The 20,114-nt window shown below is 37.7% G+C and overlaps 1 protein-coding gene and 2 long non-coding RNA genes across 4 annotated transcripts in view; 1 reads left to right on the forward strand and 2 right to left on the reverse strand.

Moving 5' to 3' along the window:
• LOC108295782 overlaps window positions 1-8,800 on the forward strand; it is a 56,855-nt gene extending 48,055 nt beyond the window's left edge. Inside the window, exon 5 of the long non-coding RNA XR_005198272.1 lies at window positions 8,773-8,800. This is a non-coding gene — a long non-coding RNA (uncharacterized LOC108295782). The remainder of the gene's footprint in view (window positions 1-8,772) is intronic.
• The window catches only part of LOC119469452, a 30,747-nt gene continuing 11,181 nt past the window's right edge, over window positions 549-20,114 (reverse strand). Inside the window, exons 4-5 of one of the 2 annotated variants that reach the window (XR_005198269.1) lie at window positions 11,589-11,739; window positions 5,532-6,336 (exon numbers count right to left, since the gene is read on the reverse strand). This is a non-coding gene — a long non-coding RNA (uncharacterized LOC119469452). Of the gene's footprint in view, window positions 586-5,531; window positions 6,337-11,588; window positions 11,740-20,114 lie in introns of those variants that run through there. The other variant, XR_005198270.1, reaches the window with a different exon arrangement.
• Window positions 13,372-14,197, reverse strand: LOC108295757 (60S ribosomal protein L21-like). The gene is made up of 2 exons (XM_037734734.1): window positions 14,131-14,197; window positions 13,372-13,822 (listed from the first exon to the last, which is right to left on the reverse strand). Exons 1-2 carry the CDS (start codon window positions 14,192-14,194, stop codon window positions 13,404-13,406), a joined length of 483 nt encoding a protein of 160 aa, XP_037590662.1. The 5' UTR covers window positions 14,195-14,197; the 3' UTR covers window positions 13,372-13,403.

Below are 20,114 nucleotides of genomic sequence, written 5' to 3' on the forward strand. Positions count from 1 at the left end.
CTTGACCTTGTGATCCACCTGCCTCAGCCTCCCAAAGTGCTGGGATTACAGGCATGAGCCACTGCAACTGGCCTGTCGTATGGAATTCTTATCTTGTAAAGTGCCTGTTTTGCTTATTTGCTACTTTTCTCCTTGTTTTCAAAAAATTGAATCACTGTATATATAAAATCTTTCACTCTGTGTTTCAGTGTTTTCTTTCTTAAGGGTATATTTTGAAAGGCAGAGTCTTTATTTATAATGCATCTCAAGTTATTATTTTTTTTCCTTTTGGATTAACAGTTTTTGTCTAGTGATTAAGAAATATTTGGCTGGGCGCAGTGGCTCATGCCTGTAATCCCAGCATTTTGGGAGGCTGAGGCAGGTGGAGCACTTGAGGTTGAGAGTTCAAGACCAGCCTGATCAACATGGAGAAACCCCATCTCTACTAAAAATACAAAATTAGCCAGGTGTGGTGGTGCATGCCTGTAATTCCAGCTACTTGGGAGGCTGAGACAGGAGAACGGCTTGAACCTGGGAGGCGGAGGTTGTGGTGAGCTGAGATGGCGCCATTGCACTCCAGCCTGGGCAACAAAAGTGAAACTCTGTCTGAAAAAAAAAAAAAGAGAGAGAGAAAGAAATATTTGCCACCCCAACTACATAAAAGTATTTTCCTGATTATAGGTTATTCTTTTATGTTTGCATTTAGATTGACAATCTACCTGATATCAATTTTTGTACATATCTAATTCAGCTAGCATACTTAAAATATCATCCTCCTCCCTTCACTGCACTGTCACCTGTGTCATAAGTGAAAATGACAGCATATGGATTAGGTCTATTTCTTGACTCTAAGTTCATTGGCCTGTTTTTTCTGTCCTTATACCAATTCTACATTCTCTTAATTACAATAGCTTGTTTTTTTAGATCTCAAAAAAAAATTCCTTTGAATAGCTTCAGGAGTACAAGTGGTTTTGGTTATATGGATCAACCGTATGGTAGTAAAGTCTGGACTTTCAGTGTACCCTTCACCCAAATAGTTTACATTGTACCCAGTAGGTGATTTTTCATCCCTTACTCCCCTTCCACCTCCCGCTTCTGAGTTCCCAGTGTTCATTATTAATTACAATAGCTTTATATTTTAATCTTAGTTTGTAATAAAATGTTTGAACTTTGTCATTTTCCACAAAGGTTTTAAAAAACTGACATGCCTTTTTTTAAAAAAGTAAATATGTTTTAAGTCCTTGGGGAATAAAATTTAAATCTAAATAGATCTGTTTAAAACATAATCCAACATATTTTATGATGAATGAATAGATCATTGCCAATTCTTTATTTACCAGTTAAAATTTTAAAAACCCTGAACTCTTTATTTTGTGTGTTCAGATATTCACTAAAATATTTCCATTTTCAAATATGAAACTTCAAAAACCATACAAGAATATATTCACAAATTACATTTAGACTGTACTTCTCACTGGCCCAACTCCCACCCCTTGACCTCAAGGGGTCTGGTGTCCCTGGGATAGTGCATACTCTCCAGATGTGTCCCTGTAGGTGAGGTGCACATCAACACATTCACATTCACACACAGTCTTCTCCAAAAGCGCAATCACAGTCTTGTCATTATAAATTCTCAGGATTTAAAAATATTTGCATCTCATTTGTTCTTGTGGTTTTTGTATTTTTAAAATTTTATTTCTTCTTAAAAACAAAACAAAACAGGATACATGTGCAGAACATGCAGGTTTGTTACATTGGTATATGTGCGCCAGGGTGGTTTGCTGCACCTATTGACCCATCCTCTAAGTTCCCTCCCCTCACCCCTTACCCCCCATCCCCCACCCCTCACCACCTCCTGGTGAGTATTGTTCCCCTCTTTGTATCAATGTGTTCTCAGTGTTCAACTCCCACTTATGAGTGAGAACATGTGGTGTTTGGTTTTCTGTTCCTGTGTTAGTTTGCTGAGGATGATGGCTTCCAGCTTTATCCATGTCCCTGCAAAGGACATAATCTGATTCCTTTTTATGGCTGCAGGTTTTTATATTTGTAATGTTTATTGTTCATGTATGTACTTATTTGAATTTTCTGTTGAAATCATTGCCAACTGTTTTGTTACCAAGTATGTTTCACAAATCATGGGTACTAACCCAATATCTGAGATGTAGTTTACAAATGTTTTCTCCCTTGTTTTAATACAGTCTTTAGTGTTTCTTTTTCCCTTTCACTAAAAACTATGCAGGTCATAATTTATAAAGACAAAAACATTAAAAAACACCTGCAGAGCAGATACTGCCAGCATTGAAGGAGATTACAGCACTCAGAGTTCTGGAGGCATCGAGACAAAATGAAAATAACAACCAAAAAAAAACCTTAAGTAATTCCAAAGTTAGCTGCTGATCAGGAGATTAAAAAGTTGTCTTTCTGAATTACATAAACTCTCCTTAAACTTAGTTTCCTGATTTGAATAATTATCAGAATGACGGGTATCTTTTTTTTTTTTAAGACAGAGTTTTGTTCTTCTTGCCCAGGCTGGTGTGCAGTGGTACAATCTCGGCTCACCGCAACCTCTGCCTCCCAGATTCAAGGGATTCTCCAGGTTCAAGGGATTCTCCTGCTTCAGCCTCCTGAGTAGCTGGGATCAGACACGTGTGCCACCATGCCCAGCTAATTTTGTATTTTTAGTAGAGACAGGGTTTCACCATGTTGCCTAGGCTGGTCTCAAACTCCTGACCTCAGGTGATCCACCCGCCTTGGCCTCCCAAAGTGCTGGGATTACAAGTGTGAGCCACCATGCTTGGCCATGATGACGGGGATCTTAAATGGTTGTTAGGGTAAAAGCAGATGAAATATAGAGTGCATTTGCTTACAGTCGTTCAGTACATGTTACTTTCCTTCTCTCCAGCTCACCTGTCCCAAGGCCAACACCTGAGCTTCTGTCTGAGCCCACTCACTCCAAATCAAATTTAAACTGCACCTCTCACTGGCCCAACTCCCACTCCTTGACCCCAAGGGGTCTGTTGTCCCCAGGATAGTGCACGCTCAGACCTACAGGTTTTTGTAATTTTTAATGTTTATTGTTCATGTAGATACTTATTTGAATTTTCTGTTGAAATCATTGCCAATTGTTTTGTTACCAAGTATGTTTCACAAATCATGGATGCTTATATCTGTGATGTAATGTACAACTGTTTCCTCCCTTGATTTAATACAGTCCTTAGTGGGGTTATTACACACTAGGTCTACACCCAGGTCTCTTGGCACAAAGCACAGGATTTCACCTCCTCTGTCTTCCTCATCACCCAGAGGGGTTGTAGAATAAGGACCTGTGGGGCCACAATAGCAGGCGAGTGGAATCTGACCATTTCTCAAGCCCCGGAAGCCCATCTGCTAAAAGGGAGGTGCTCAGAGTCCTCTAGGGAGGGTGAGAGATGGAACCTCATTCCAATCCTGCCACTTACCTGGGAAGGTGACTTAGGTTCTGAAAGCCTGAGCTTGGTCATCTGTGAAATGGGACTGACCATGCCACACTTACAGAGCTGTGTGAGGGGTTAATGAGAAAACCTTCCCAGAGAATATGACATGAGATGGGACTTTAATGGTCCTTTAAATGTTGGAGCACAGCAGCAGTGGTTGGCTGAGCCTCAGGGCTTAGGTAGTCATTACGAAAAATCATTTTTCATTGTTTCTCCAGATGGGAACACAGACATCCAGACAAAAGAAGCAAATCTCTCTGATATGCCTTCAGTTTAAAGTTTGAGAAACAGAATGTTCTCTACATTCTTTAGTGTTTCATAGTCTCATAAATACTCTTCAGCATCATGCCTATCAGCAGACCCAAATCCACTTCCCCATGGTGGTAAGACTGGCGTGTTTGTGAACTCACCTGGTGAGCTCCACGACAGATTGCATCAGGGACACAAGGGGCATTGATTGCCTAATGAGTGTTCCAGCACTGCTTAGTATGTGTGTGTGCATATATACACACACACATATAGATATGAATATTCTGGACATATCCTGCAGTCACCTGTGCAGGGTCCTCAGATCATACATAATTCAGCCACATCACATCAAAATTTCAATGACCTGCTGCCTATCTGAGAGACAAAAATCCAGGAATTACTAGCATTTCTGTAACACACAATTGTTCATTCTGTTATTAGGTAATAACTAAATATGTATTGAGCTCAGAAAGCATACTAGTTCATTGGAGGTGTCTCATTAACTCTAAAGTGGAAACAAGAGAGCAAGAAGGGAAGTGAATATATGGGCAACTTCACAGGTTAAGTCTGAGATGAGATGGCTTCTTCACATTAACTTTTAAACTTGCTCAAATTTCAAGGAACTGAAGTTTTTAAAAAACCTCTTTGGATCCCTCATCACCAAAGTGATGAGAGAGAGAGAGACTGACTCTCTCTCTCTGTCTCTCTCTCTCTCTGCCGCCCTCTTTTTCTGTCTCTTCTTCCCCCTCCCTGTCCATCCCCCATTCCCCTCCCTCCCTCCTTCCCTTCCTCTTTCTCTCTCTTTTTCCCTTCAAAGTCAAGAAAAAAAGTTTTCTGCATTTCCTGTTGACATTCTTCACTTCCCACTGACTCCTTATCCCACTGCACTATGGTTTCTGTCCCCAGAATTATGATGTAGATGCTCTCCAAGGTCGCACTCCAGCTGTTTTTCATCATGACCAGTTTTTTGTATAAACGTATTAACATATGAAATATTCCTGTCACTCCGGCTGGAGTGCAGTGGTGCAATCTCAGCTCACTGCAACCTCCATATCCAGGGTTCAAGAGATTCTCCTGCCTCAGCCTCCTGAGTAGCTGGGATTACAGGCGCTTGCCACCATACCTGGTTAATTTTTGTATTTTTAATAGAGATGGGGTTTCACCATGTTGGTCAGGCTGGTCTTGAACTCCTGACCTCGTGATCCTCCCGCCTTGGCCTCCCAAAGTGCTAGGATTACAGGTTTGAGCCACTGTGCCAGCTGAAATATTCCTTTTAATGAGCTCCTAAAATATCCATGTTTGCACAGTTGCATCTTTCTCCTAACAACAGAGATTTCACAATTTCTTAGACTCCGGAGCAAGATGTACTGGACATAAATCCAACTTGTCGCACTCCCTAACTGTGTGGTCTCAGGCAAAGTACTGGACATAAATCCAAGTTGTCACACTCCCTAACTGTGTGGTCTCAGGCAAAGTACTTATTATTTCTGTCCCTCAATTTTTAATCTATGAAATGGAGATTAGCCACAGTATCTACCTTGTGAGGGAACTACGAGCACCAAATGACTCAATACCTAAAAATCACAACCTATTTTAGCCATTTTTATTTCATTTTCTCCATCTTTATTGGCCATTAGTATCTCTACTATCCCTACAGTGCAGCTTGATATTTACTCACATCAATGACTTTTGACATATGTTATTTATGAGACAAGCAGGTTACAAAAGAGTAAATAAGATGCAATTAAGTAAGTAGGATGAAACTTTGTTTTTCACAAATAAATATATAAATGCATGCAGTTCTGCTTAAATATATAAATACCTGAATAAAGAAACTTAGAAAAGAATTTATACAGATAAACACATTAGTAGGGCTTGTCTTTGAGTGCTCTGTTTCGGAGTAGTGCTATTTATTTCCTCTTCTATGCTATCTATTTTTAACTATAATAAACAGCTATTGCTTTTGCAATTATATAAAAATAATAAAATGGCAGTGAAACTTAAGCATTGTCAGCCCAAAGCACAGGAAAGACACTGATATTTAGAATGAAGAATGTTCCTGAGACTCAGAAAGGGGGAAAATATATTGTGGGAACCTCATCTACATTATAACAGGTATATTTTCCCCAAATTCCAACTCATGCTGATAATTATCAATACTTTACTTTTTTCCTAGTTAATTGGGAAAAATCAAGGTACTATCATGTAGTTGTATTTCATTCCCCTGAAAGATACATTGAGGTACTAACCCCAGATACCTGTGAATGTGACCTTATTTTAAAAATAGAGTCTTTGCAGATGTGATCAAGATGAGATTATTACAGAGGACTCTAATCCAATATGACTTGTGGTCCTATAAGATAATGAAAATGCCATTAAAGACAGACACACAGGGAGAGCAACATGTGGTGACAGAGGAAGAGATTGGAGTGATTTCTCTGCAAGGAAGCAACATCAAGGATCTATGGCCATCACCAGAGACTCTATGGAACAGGAAAGGAAAGATTCTTGCCTTAAACCAAAAAGGAGCAAAGCCACTCTGACACCTGGATTTCAGACTGATATTCCTTGAGTCTGATGTTTTGTAGACAGATTATTGACATTCTTGGGTGTTTCAAATGTGTTGCATCCAGAACTGTGAGAGACTGAATTTCTGTTGTGTTAAGCCAGAAGTTTGTGGTACTTTATACAGTAGCCATAGGAAACTAATACAGAGCCTTAGTTTTGGTTAGCTTTTGGTTTTTAGCTTTTGGTTTTTTTGTTTTTGTTTTTGTTTTTGTTTTTGTTTTTTTGCTGCACCCTGCTCAACGGTAAGGCTGGAGGTCTAACAAGTAGGAGTAGCACATGCTGGTTAAATTTACTCAGGAGCCACACAGCCTGCGTTCAAATCTCAGCCTCACAACCTGCTTGCTAACCCTGCCCTTGTATGTACCCCAGTTCTCTTATGTTTAAAGTTGGCAACAACCACTCCTCTTCATAGATGGTGGTGAGGATTAAAGTATACATTTAGAATTATAGCAGTGTCAGGAACTGAGAAATATCACAATAAATATTAACCATTTCTATCATTATTTTATATACAAATTGACCAGTACTGTTTCTATTGCCATTTTTATGATAATGTGGATTTTAATTTATTAGCATGGGTTGAACTTCTATATATATTTGTCATAAAAAAGCAGTTTACAAAGCTAAAAGTAGGATACTATTTTATTTCTGTTCGTAAGTATATAGTTATAGTTGCATAATATAATTCCTGAAAAAAATTTAAATGTTGACAGTGCTTATCCATGCATAATAAAATTTTAAGGATTTTTTTTTAAATTGTACTTGAGGTTCTGTGGTACATTTGCAGATAATGCAGGATTGTTGCATAATTTTAAGAAAATTTTTAAAGATTTTATTCCCTTCAGGTCTTTTCCATTTTTATCTACAAGAAAAGTGTCTCGGTTTTGGAAGTGAAAAAAAAATAAAAACAAAATACTCCTGCCATTTTCATAGGAAAGTTATTCAATGTTAGGAATGATAACATGTATTAACCAAGACAATTAGGTACTAGGGTGGTCCTAGAATTAAAGTATGAATCTATCAACATGACAGCCCCAGTTGGGCAGCTTTAGGGAAATTACAGACACCCAGGGGAAGGGCAAGCATGTCTCTCAGATGAATCTTACATTCAACAGTCAGATGACATTTCTACTTTTCAAGATTTTAGTGAAGGTCATGAGATGAAAGTGGTTTCACAACATGCTTCTTTCTGTACTCGCACAAATAAAGTCCCTTGAATTGATAGCAGGCACCTCTGTTTACCCATCTAGTTGGCCAAACAGTGACTGCCACAGGGGAAGGAAAGGGGAGGGACTGCATGAAACCACTAGGGCTCAGTACCACAGCTTCCAGAGGAGAGAATCCTAACAGCACAGGATTCAGGGTAAAACTAGAGTCACAGTCTCACTAGGCTCAGGGCCCCAGGAGTAATCAACACACGTATGAAGTACCTTGCTTATACAATTAAAAATATTAAATGGAAAGGAAAATATACACATGCCTATCACGTGTAATACCAAATCAGATCAAGTTCTAAATGGGATGCATACCTAAACTAACCCAGGGATTTGGACAGTAGATTGGACACCTAAAAACCAACTCCTGGCAATCACTGACTTTTTTAATCAAGATTACCCAGATTAGTTCCAGATTTACAGGCATAGATGACTAATAGTGTGAATAAATGTTGGGAAATTGTGCCTGGACAATGGGAATATATTTCATGTTCAAGATACACTGCAAATCCCAGCTAATTGGGAGGCTGAAGTGAGAGGATCACTTGAGCCCAGGAGTTCTAGGCTGTAGTGTGCTGTGATTGTGTCCGTTAACAGCCAGTGCACTCCAGCCTGAGCAATGTAAAGAGACTAAGAAGACCCTGTCTCTAAAAAAACAAAACAAAACAACCCACAGAGATACGCTATAACATTGTTTTGGGGTGACTGGCACCTGGGAAACTCTTAAGACTTTGAACACAACACATGTTTTAAAAACATCACTGAAAATGATACGCACCAATTCTGTTAGTGCTCGCTATAGCATGTAAACTAGAAAAGTGGGTGTGTCTGGTTTAGCAGCTCTGAAAGACAGTACACATGTAGAGAGGCATATATGGCAGGTCACAGTGTTGAGATATGAATTAGTATTTGTTCTTCTCATCTTTCTTCTTTTCTCCTGTTATATAGCCAGACAACTACAGATAAAACATCTGATAAAATAACACCATATTTCATGCAGAAATATATACATATGTAACGAAGGATAAATTATGAAAAGTCTAAATGCTTGTTAACGATTACTCCTTTGTAAGAAGGAGGCTAATGCAAGCAGAAGAAACTTTGAATTTCTTTCTTTTTTTTAGACAGGGTCTTACTCTGTCACGCAGGGTGGAGTGCAGTGGTACAATCATGGCTCAGTGCAGACTTGACCTCCCTGGCTCAGGTCATCCTCCCACCTCAGCCTCCCAAGTAGCTGGGACTACAGTTCTCTGCCACCATTCTCAACTAATTTTTGTATTTTTTTGTAGAGATGGAGTTTCACGATGTTGCCCAAGCTGGTCTCAAACTCCTGGTCTCAAGTGATCAGCCCATCTCGACCTCTCAGAGTGCAAGGATTACAGGTGTGAGTCACTGCGCCCCACCCAGACTTTGAGTGAATTTCAATTGTACATGTAATGTTTTATTTCTCAATATGAGTATATACAAGTATATTCTTTTTGTAAGCTTTTTAATGTCTAAAATATTTCAGAAAAAGAAAACTTTCTTTAGTTCTGATTATAAAAATGATCTGTATGAATTTAGAAGTTGTGGAAAATATAGTTATGTCCAGAAATAAATATATAATTAATCAGTAATTCTACTACTCATTAACTTAAAAAAGAGTATTATGTTTGTATGTTACCCCCACTTATACTCTGTATGCATGCATCATAATGTACATTCATTGCATGTGAGTCTAACATATTGAGACATTCAAGATTTGCAACCAAACTCTGACTCTCAAGTCACCATCCCTAACGATTGGGGTATACAATCTTTTTCTAAATAAGGGCTGTATTCAGCTCAGGGGAAGTATCTTCTACACAAGGACAGATCTGGCATTCAGTCCTCAAGTCTCCTGATTTCAGTCTGTTGTACACAATAGTAATCTTTATGCTCTTTTATTCTGTACTGTCTCCTTTCTGGGGTTTGAACAAAGGTTCCTATTCCAGTGTCAAAATGGAAGTAAAAAGGAAGAAAAGAACACATCAAATAAAAAGTAACAAAGTGATTATTTGATTCCAAACTTCCACCATTCTCACATATCTCACCCACAAAGAAATGTCACCAAAGTTCTATGTCATATAAGTATGCATGTTTCCTTTCCTAATGTTTCAAATTTAGATGACCTCTGTGAGATGTTCATGTTTAAGTCTTTTGTGGAAGGGAAAACAGAGGGAAGACAAAATGTATATTTATTGAAATATTATGTATCAGATAGTTTCTATAGTTTTGCTCATTTCTCCTTATAACAGTTTTATGAGGTAAATATCAATATGCTAATTTTATTGATGAGCAAGGTGAGGTTCACTAAGGGTAACTCACTACCACAGCATCATACAATAGAAAAGAGTGAGTATTCTTCCCTCATCCCAACTTCATCACATTGCATAGCACAGAGATGGCACTAAGTTTCCTATGTAATATAGATGAGTGTGCGTGGTTCCCTTCTTACATTCCCAAATACTCACTAAAATATAGTGATGCTATCCAGATTATGAAAAAACATCCCTGTTAAAGATCATAAGAGTTAAGATGGGAAGGAAGCAAACACTGGCACTGTGAATGACACACCAAATACTGTGCTGGCATCTTGACAAAGATCTCCCCTTGAACAGGCCATAATACTCTCTGGAGTGTAAGGATCAGGTGTATGTGTGTTTGTGGTGAAACATGCAAAACAATACTATGTGTTATTTATGGAAGCTCTCATATGGAATAAAAGGATAAAGCAACAAATGGGAATGATGATCATTGCTTTCTGGATGCTGATTATCTATAGCAGAGAAGGAAGGGGATGCAATTAGGGAAAAGTAAAGTTTTTTCCTAAGCTGGACTAATTTCATAGCTCTCTCTATTTTTTAACTGAAACATTTCACAAGTCACAGAGGTTTTAGGGGATATAGTTTTTTAAATCATAAATACAGACATTCCCCAACTTTTGATTTTTTGACTTACAATTTTTCAGTTTTACGATAGTGTGAAAGTGGTACACATTCAATAGAAACTATACTTCAAGTTTTAGATTTTGGTCTTTTCTCCAGCTAGCAGTATGCAGTATTATACTCTCTTGTGATTCTGTTAGGGAGCAGCAATGAGCCACAGCTCCCAGTCAGCCATGTAATCACAAGGATAAACAACTGATACTCTACAGTGTACAGTGTTGCCAGCATTTTTTGGATATTGTTTTGTGTTTTCACATCCCATCTTGTCTACAAATGTCCATTTTTGACCTACAATTGTTTTCAACTTACAATGAGCTTATTAGGATGTAACTCCCATAGTAAGTCGAGTATGGAGTGTGGAGTATGTAGTATGTATAATCCATATTCTCACCTTAGCAAATGTTTAATATTGAGCCAAATGCAGAGGTTAAAAATATCAATAGCCAGCAATGCCCATCATAATTAAAATTAACATGGTACTAGATCTTTCCAATGATTTTTTATACATGGATATATGCACATGTACTGTACATACATTACAAATGCAATTCATAAAGCTCTTATAATCCTATGTACAGTATAGTATTCTGAGTTTTTTGTTGTTATTTTCAGTTTTCTTTTACCTTAAGTATTTACATGTGGATGAAACATTCTGAGTACATGACAAGGTATAAGATATAATCTAACTTTGCTTTTTAATGAACCCTTTATAGCTAGCCAGACCTAATTCCTGAACAATATGTTTGATTGGAAATGCCATACTTGTAGCATCTTAAATGATGTTATATGCCTGGGTCTACTCAAAAGCTTTCTTTAGACTTCTTTAATCTGCATGTCAACCACTCTGTCCAAAATTTATGGAATTATAAGCTCAGAGAACATTGTAATACCTGGCAAAGTAATCCCCACTTTTTTCTTTCAGTCTTTGTATGCATGGTAGGAATAATAATAAAAGACATAAATAGTTACAGGGCACACAGTAGATAAGTTGGTTGATATAGATCATGCAAGCAGCAAGTAATGATTACCAGGGTCAAATCCAAGTCCTTCTCACCCAAAAGCCCCCTCCTCTAACCACTGTTTCTATATTGAGTGTTCTTCTGTGTTAGACCAGAGGCCAACAGAGGGAAGGAACTCACCCCAAAAACCAGTCTGTTGATGGGTCAAGTAACTGGGGTATAAATCTGATGACTCCCATCTTCTGTCCAGCTGATACATTATTATTCTTTGTTCTTCTGTACTATTTCTTCTTCCCAAGGCTCAATCAGAAACTCCTTTACCCATATCACACTAGAAAGAAAATAAGAGAGCAGTACATGGAATCAAAGGAACGATCAAATAAGACCAACATTCATTTATTGTTACCGTATTTCTAGATGTTCTCTGTTTCAAACCTTCTACTTCATAAGGCACAAGTATTTTTCTCTTGGAACCAATAATCTCTTTTAAAAGAGTGCTTCCCAAAGATACAATTCAAAAAGACAAAAAGGCAGAAGCACAGGGTCATTTTTGGTAGAACAAATTGTAACAGCAGAAGACCCAAAATGTGACAGATGTCCACCAATAAAGGATTGATTGAATAATCTAAGGTACATCTACATCCTAGATTTCAATGCCAGTATAACAAGCAAGGAAGACTCCCTCTCTCTACTGCTATGTAGTGATCTCCAGGATATTCTGTTAAGTGAATAAATCAAAGTGCAGAAAAATGCGTAGAGCTGCTGTTATCCCATACCATAGCCACTGGCCACTCATGGCTATTTAAGTTAACTAAATTTAAATGCAATTTTAAATTCACTTCCTCAGTCACACCACATATTAGGTGTTCAAAGTCGCAGGTGGCTAGTGGCTACTATGCAGGACAGTTTAGACATAGAATATTTTCACCTTTGTAGAAATTCTATTTGTTTCCACCAATGTGGAATATGTCACCTTATATGTATGGAAAACTAATAGAAATATTCTATTTGCTTTTATTTTAAAATTGGAAAGTTTTAACGAAAATTGATTTTTAAAAATTGTTACCTATAATGAGAAGGAGAAACAACTCAGGATGGAAGCCAATGATGTATTTTCTCTTAAAAATATAATACATATATACTGGCTCCATGCACTGGAAAGGTGAAGAAACATGGTAGACTCAGTAGCAATGAGCAACTCTAGTGCCCATACTGAATCCACTTAAAACATATCACACTGAAAGGAACTAGGTTACCTTGGAGAAGTGGCTGAGTCTAGGTCTGTGTAACCATTCTACTAGATGAATGTGGACCAAACTATCATACCAGAGAGTACATCAAAAGACAGAAGCCAAGCTTAAGGGGCTCTCGCTGGACACAGATGAGGCAATTTGAACACTAAATAAAATAATGACTACTATGGATTAAAACACAGTAAATATAAAAACTTCTAGAACTCATGATAACATTCTAAAAGAAAAGTAAAGCAAACAAAATCAACTCATTGCTTACCTTTAGAGAACCCTAGGGAAACTTACTATTTTTAAAAGTGGAAATACTGCAAAAGAGTTAGGCATTCATTCAGCCCTTCCTATACATACTACCCCTCAGTGTAATCTAATACTTTATGAAAGGAAGTTTCTTTAATAGAGTAATTCCAGCTAATAAAGCAGAGAAAATTATAGAATTATAATATCATCCTTTTATGACCTTTAATGAATACAGATCTAAGCAACAATCCTTGGAGGTTGCAGAAAAATCGAGGTGAAAAAGGGATGGGAAATTTTATAATGGATAGAAAAGCTCAACAATATTTGAACATAGTAATTAATCTTAACATCACAAGAGGAGAAACAATTAGACATAATGAGCCGCCTGCGTAACACTATAGGAATAAACAACACCACATATGAATTACTTCTGACCAAAAAAAAAAAAAAAAATTTTTTTTTTTTTTTTTTACAGTCCAGAGGTCTTTTATTTTTTTAACACCTATTATGCCATGAATTCATAGGGAATAGGTTCCAGCAGCTCAGGCTCCTTCCCACTGGTTCTTGCAAAGTGTGCTTCTCTGGGTATAGCAGGCTGGCGCTTCAGTTGGACCCAGGTACCTTTCTCTTTGGCTTCTTTCTTTTTCTGATCATTTTCCTTCACATGTTTTAGGAAGCTATCTTGGCTCTTAGAGTGCTTGATGTGCTCAATACGCACATTAATTCTCTTGGCAAGAATCTTACCCTTAACTTGTTTGTTTACAACAATGCCAACAGCATGCTGGGTAACATTGTAGACTCTTCCAGTTTTGCCATGATAACATTTGTGGGGCATTCCTTTTTGAACCGTACCCATTCCCTTGATGTCTACAATATCACCTTTCTTATAGATTCGCATATATGTGGCCAAAGGAACAACTCCATGTTTTCTTTTTTTTTTTGAGACAGAGTTTCGCTTTTCTTACCCAGGCTGGAGTGCAATGGCGCGATCTCGGCTCACCGCAACCTCTACCTTCTGGGTTCAGGCAATTCTCCTGCCTCAGCCTCCTGAGTAGCTGGGATTACAGGCACGCGCCACCATGCCCAGCTGATTTTTTGTAGTTTTAGTAGAGACGGGGTTTCACCGTGTTGACCAGGATGGTCTCGATCTCTTGACCTCGTGATCCACCCGCCTCGGCCTCCCAAAGTGCTGGGATTACAGGTGTGAGCCACCGCGCCCGGCCTAATTCCATGTTTTCTAAAAGGCCTAGAGAACATGTATCGAGTGCCTCTCCTCTTTCCCTTTGTGTTCGTCATTTTGGCGAATTACTGGAAGATGGCGGTTCCGGCCGAAAGGCAAAAAAAGAAAACAAAAAATCTTAATTGAATCAAGCCTCTGAATCTAACACCAATTTTAAAACAAAAGGAAGAAACACAAGAACATAATAAACAACAATTTAAGAATATAACCAATAAAATCCACAATGCAAAATGCACAGGACAAAATATCCATTCTTGTAAGCAAATAAATTGGAAAGTGTGATGGTTAATTTCATATATCAACTTGACTGGGCCACAGAGTACCCAGACATTTGGTAAACACTGTTCTGGGTGTGTGTGTGAGGGTGTTTCTAGATAAGATGAACACTGAATGAGTAGACCGAATAGAGCTGACTGCCCTCTCTAATGCAACTGGGCCTCATCTACTCAACTGAAGTTTTGAATAGAACAAAAAGGCTAAATAAGCATGACTTGCTACACCTTACTTCCTGAGCTAGCATATCAGTCTTTTCCTGCTTTTTGGGACTCAAACTAAAAATTCACCTCTCTTGGGGTCTAGAGACTGCCAGCTTTTGGAATAGAACTTAGATCATCAGCTCTCCTGGTACTCAAGTCTTCAGATTTGGACTTGTACCACCCATCAGATCTCCTGGGTTTCTGGCTTGCCAACTGCAGATCTTCAGATTTTTTGGACTCCATAGTCACATGAGCCAACTCCTTATAACAAATCAATCTCAATCTCTCCCTCTCAATCTGTGAGATATATATCTTTATGAATATATATGTATAACATATATTTATATATTACATTTATCCTGTTTTATATATAAATAGGATATATATATGTATGTATGTGTGTGTGTGAGTGTGTGTGTGTGTATATATATATATTTATATATATATTTTTTTCTATTGGTTCTGTTTTTCTGGAGAACCCTGACTAATACAGAAGGAAAATCTTTAAATTAAAAGAAACTTAACACTTCCAAGAACTTATAATTAAACTACAGTGAGATGCTACCACAAGACCACCAGAACAGCAAAATGAAAAACGGAAAATACCAAGTATTCATGAGGATATAGAGCAAGTAAAACTCTCACAAGCTGCTGATGGGACTATAGAATGGAACAGCCACTTTTATCAGCTGCCTGTTGGTATCCATTGAGCTGAACATACACATACCTTATAACTCAGAAGTGCCATAGCACATTGGTACATACTCAAGAGAAATGAAAATATACATCCATCCAAAAGAATGAACATGAACATTCATAATACCGTTATTCATAAGAAGTCAAAAACTGGAAAATACACAAATCTCTATAACAGATAAATGTAGTGCGAAATATCCAAATAATACAATAGTTTACACCAATGAGAATAACCAATCTACTATATAGACCATAATAAATATTAATTTCACATACATTATGTTGATTGAAAGAAGCGAGATACAAAAGGGCACATGCCGTATGATTCTAAGAATTTTATTCTAACCTCCCAATAGAGTTTAGGGCAGGAGAGGAATATCAACAATTCATTTTCTTTTATTTTAAAGTACTTAGTGTCTTTTTATGTTATCTGTAGCTTAACCTCAGATAAGTGAAGCAAATTTTTTCTGAGCCCTTGTAAAGTGATTAACTACATGTAAGACGAAAAGCTAACACTATATCTGATGGACAGGCAATGGGTTGTGAAAGATTCAGGCAAGAATCCTAAATGGATGTTCATTCTGCACTAAATCCCACAGCAGTCACTGAGTCACCATGGTAACCATTCTGGTCAAGGAAAGCTGACAAAAAACGAACACCACTACCCCGAGCTTGTTCCTAATATGTACTAGGAACTAAATACGATTGACATGATGCACAGTAATTAATCTCAAATAGTCCTGACAATAAATATTCCTGACAGCTTCAGTGACATACAAATGTATACATACTAACATACATACATGCTTGCTCACCCTCTCACCGCCCCAAATCCCAGGAATTTATTGAGGTAGATTTACTGGTGGGTAAAGAAGTAAAACTAGCTGGGCATGGTGACTCATGCCTATAATACCAGCTACTCAGAAGGCTGAGGTAGGATTGCTTGAGGTCAGGAGTATGAGACCAGTCCGAACAACATAGCAAAACTCTGTCTCTGAAAAATGTTTTTAAGTTTAGCTGAGCATGTGGCACACACCTGTAGTCTGTTATTCAAGAGGCTGAGGTGGGAAGATTACTTGAACTCGGGAGTTCAAGGCTGCAGTGAGCTATGACTGCCCCGTTGCACTCCAGCCTGAGCCACACATGACAACAAAATCATTTCTGACCACACATATAAAGTTGAAAGCTACTAAACTATGTTCTTGTGGTGTGATTTCTAAAGATGACCTGTAGAATTGTCTCTGCAACATTTTCCTCCATAGTTTCAACATATGGCCAATGACTTGTAAAAGCAGATATGGAAATACAGGTAAACACAGGTTAAGGATCAAATATCCTTTCCATCGTAGAGTAGGCTGTGCTTTCAACCAAAAAGATCCCTCACTAATATTGTTAAACATTTGGTTGCTGATAGTACCATGAAAATATAATAATTAGCAATTGTGTTTAACAAATAAAGCCATATATAGCATCATCGAAAGTATAAAATATTTATGAATATTCTGTCCACAGATGTGCAATACCTTACATTGAACACCACACAACATTGCTGAGAGAATTAAAGAAGACCTAAATAAGCAGAGGACATACCATGCTCACGGCTCACAGACAATACTGAGATGATTCAGTATTGTTAAGATGTCAAGTATTCCAAAACTGATTTATAGATTTAAAACAATTCAAATAGAAATCCTCAAAAATTTTTAAAGAAACTAACAGGCTGATTCTAACATTCATATGGAAATGTAAAAGACCTAGACTATTGTATTAGTCTGTTCTCAGATTGCTACAAACAAAAACCTGAAACTGGCTAATTTATTTATTTGTTTTTTAAAAAGGGGGTTTCTTGGCTCACAGTTTTGCAGGCTGTGCAGGAACCATAGTGGCATCTGCTTCTGGAGAGGTCTCAGGGAGCTTTTACTCATGGCGAAAGGCAAAGCAGGAGCAGGGGTCTTACATGACAGTAGCAGGCAGGGGGAGGTGCTACACATTTTTAAACAACCAGATCTTATGAGCACTCTATCATGAGAACAGCACCAAAGGGGAAAGTCCGCCCCCAAAATCCAATCACCTCCCACCAGGCCTCATCTCCAACATTAAGGATTACAATTTGACATGAGATTTGGGTGGGGACACAGTTCCAAACCATATCAACTATGAAACACAACTTTGACAAAGAATAAAGTTAGAAGACAAACACTACCTGATTTCAAGACTCCTTACAAACATACAGTAATCCAGACAGTATGCTACTGGCATCAAGATGGATTAGTAGATCAAAGGAACAGAATAAAGAGTCCAGATATAGACCCACAAGTATATGGACAACTGAGTTTTGACAAAGATGCAATGGTGATTCAGTGGAGAAAGAATTGTCATTTCAACAAATGGTGCTGGGACAAGTGAATATTGACATGCACAAATGTAAACTGTGACTCAGCTATCACACTATATACAAAAGTCTATTCAAAATGGATTTGAGATCTAAATATAAAATTTGAAGCTATTAAACTTCTAGCAGAAAAAAAAAAAAACAGGAGAAAATCTTTGTGACAATGGGTCAGGTGAAGATTTCATTCATGAGACACCAAAACCACAATCTATAAGCAAAGAAATCGAAAAATTGGACTTCCTCAAAGTTAAAAACTTTAGTTTTCCAACTACATGGTTGAAAAAATGACAAGTAAGCCACAGACTGGGTTAAAATGTTTGAAAATCATATCTGATAAAGGACTTGTATCCAGAATAAACAATCTTAATCAGTAAGAAGAAAACAGATACACCAGTAAAGAAACAGGTAAAAGGTATGAATAGACATTCCACTAAAGAAGACATACAAATATCATAAAAGCACATGAAATGATGCTCAACATCATTAGTTGTAAGGGAAATGTAAATGAAAACTACAAAGACATACTACTAAACTCTTGTGAGAATGACAAAAATTAAAAAGACTGATTACACTAAGCTCTGTCAAGGTCGTGGAGGATGAAACTCTGAAACATTACTGGTGGTAATGAAAAATGGTGCAAACTTGGAAATAGCAGTTTCTTACAATGTTAATCTTACATCTACCATATGATCCAGCCATTGCACTCCTAAGTATTTATTAGATAAAGAAAGCCTATTTCCATGGAAAGACTTATTCACAAATATTCATAGCAGCTTTGTTTACAAGAGCTCCAAATTGGAAACAATTCAAATACCCAACAACAGGTGAATGAAAAAAAAATTATGATACAGCCATATACTGGAATACTATTCAACAATACAAAGAATGAACTATTAATATGTGCAACAAAATAGATACATCTAAAAATAAATTGGGCGAATGAAAGAAGCCAAACCAAAAATCAAAAACAAACACACAAAAACATTTCTATTATTCCATTTAAATAAACGTCTAGGATATAAAACTTGATCTATAGTGACAAAGTATTGTGTTTGTCTGGGGACAGGGCAATAGGAGGGATAGAGAGTCCTAGTAGTACAGAACTGAAAATCTTATGTAGTGGGAAACAATGACAATAATATTTTAGGCCTAGTTGGTTACCTTATGGGACATGGCTGGTTATCATTATAATAAAGCAAATTATGTGGAAATTATTTTTCAAAATATTGAAGTTTTGTATCTGACATTTTGACAGTTTTAACTAATACTTTGTATATTTCTGCCTTCTTAAAAAATCATTATAGAATGGATAAATACATGATTACCATTGAAAAATGCATATTACAATCTCCAGTTGCTTGGAAGACCTTCTGATCAACTGTGTATTTCAATGCCCATCTGAGAGATACATGGGAATCACTGATTATACTGGCAGAAAACATGTAAATTTATTGAAAATACATGTTAAACACCAAGTTGCTTCCCCAAATGAACTATTCATTGCTTTGTGACAATGAAAGGTATTTTTAACATGGGCCTCAAGGGCCACTACAAAACACATAGCTGCTGATGAAAGGAAATTCCACCTGCTAAACCTCTTCTCCAAAGATGGGATCAAAGGAGTTTCTCTACTGTTAGACTATTTTATAAACCTCAAAGAGCTATTCCACAACATGCTTTTTTTGGATCTATTAACTCACTTGTGCCAGGCATCATATCCCACCAGGGATGGAAGTCTTGGGAGTCTCCTTAGGACTGCTGCCCTTCAAATCTGATGTAGAAGCTTCAGCAGCCATCAAGACCCAGATTCTCAAAGCCCATCTTCTTCAGACACCTGATATGAGCTCAATCACCTGATGAAGAGCTTCACAGGGACAGAGAGAATCCAGCAATCACTGTGCTTTCTTAGAGTAACACTGTGCCAGGAATCATGCTAGGCACTGTGTCGTGACCAGTGACACTGATACAATTGTGTAGTGATCATTACAACCAGAAGATACAATGGGTTTCTCATCAGGGCCTTTTTCTTCTCCTTTCCTCATCTATCTCCTAACAACAAATCTGTAAAGGACTAAGAAGAGGCTTGAATTCACACACGTATTCCTGATCGTGCAATAAACACAGGGCTATGGGCTTGCACCTGCGTTATCACTGCAGGTTGCAGCAATCTTGTGGGTGAGCATAATTATCCCATTTTACAGAGGGGAACACTGGGCTCAGACAGTCCTTACCTGTCTCATCCTCCCATGTCTCACCTTTACATAGAAAGTAGCTCCAGGACACCCAGAGCAGGACACCACACTCACTGGAGCCAGGAGGGTCCCAGCTCTCTCCCTCATAAAACAGTGAGAGCAACTTATTTCAAAGTGGCAGTGAGAAGACTTAGATCTGGGATCCCTTCATCTCCCTACA

The sequence above is a fragment of the Cebus imitator genome, unplaced genomic scaffold (genome assembly GCF_001604975.1).
Source record: "Cebus imitator isolate Cc_AM_T3 unplaced genomic scaffold, Cebus_imitator-1.0 Scaffold658, whole genome shotgun sequence".
NCBI lineage: Eukaryota > Metazoa > Chordata > Mammalia > Primates > Cebidae > Cebus > Cebus imitator.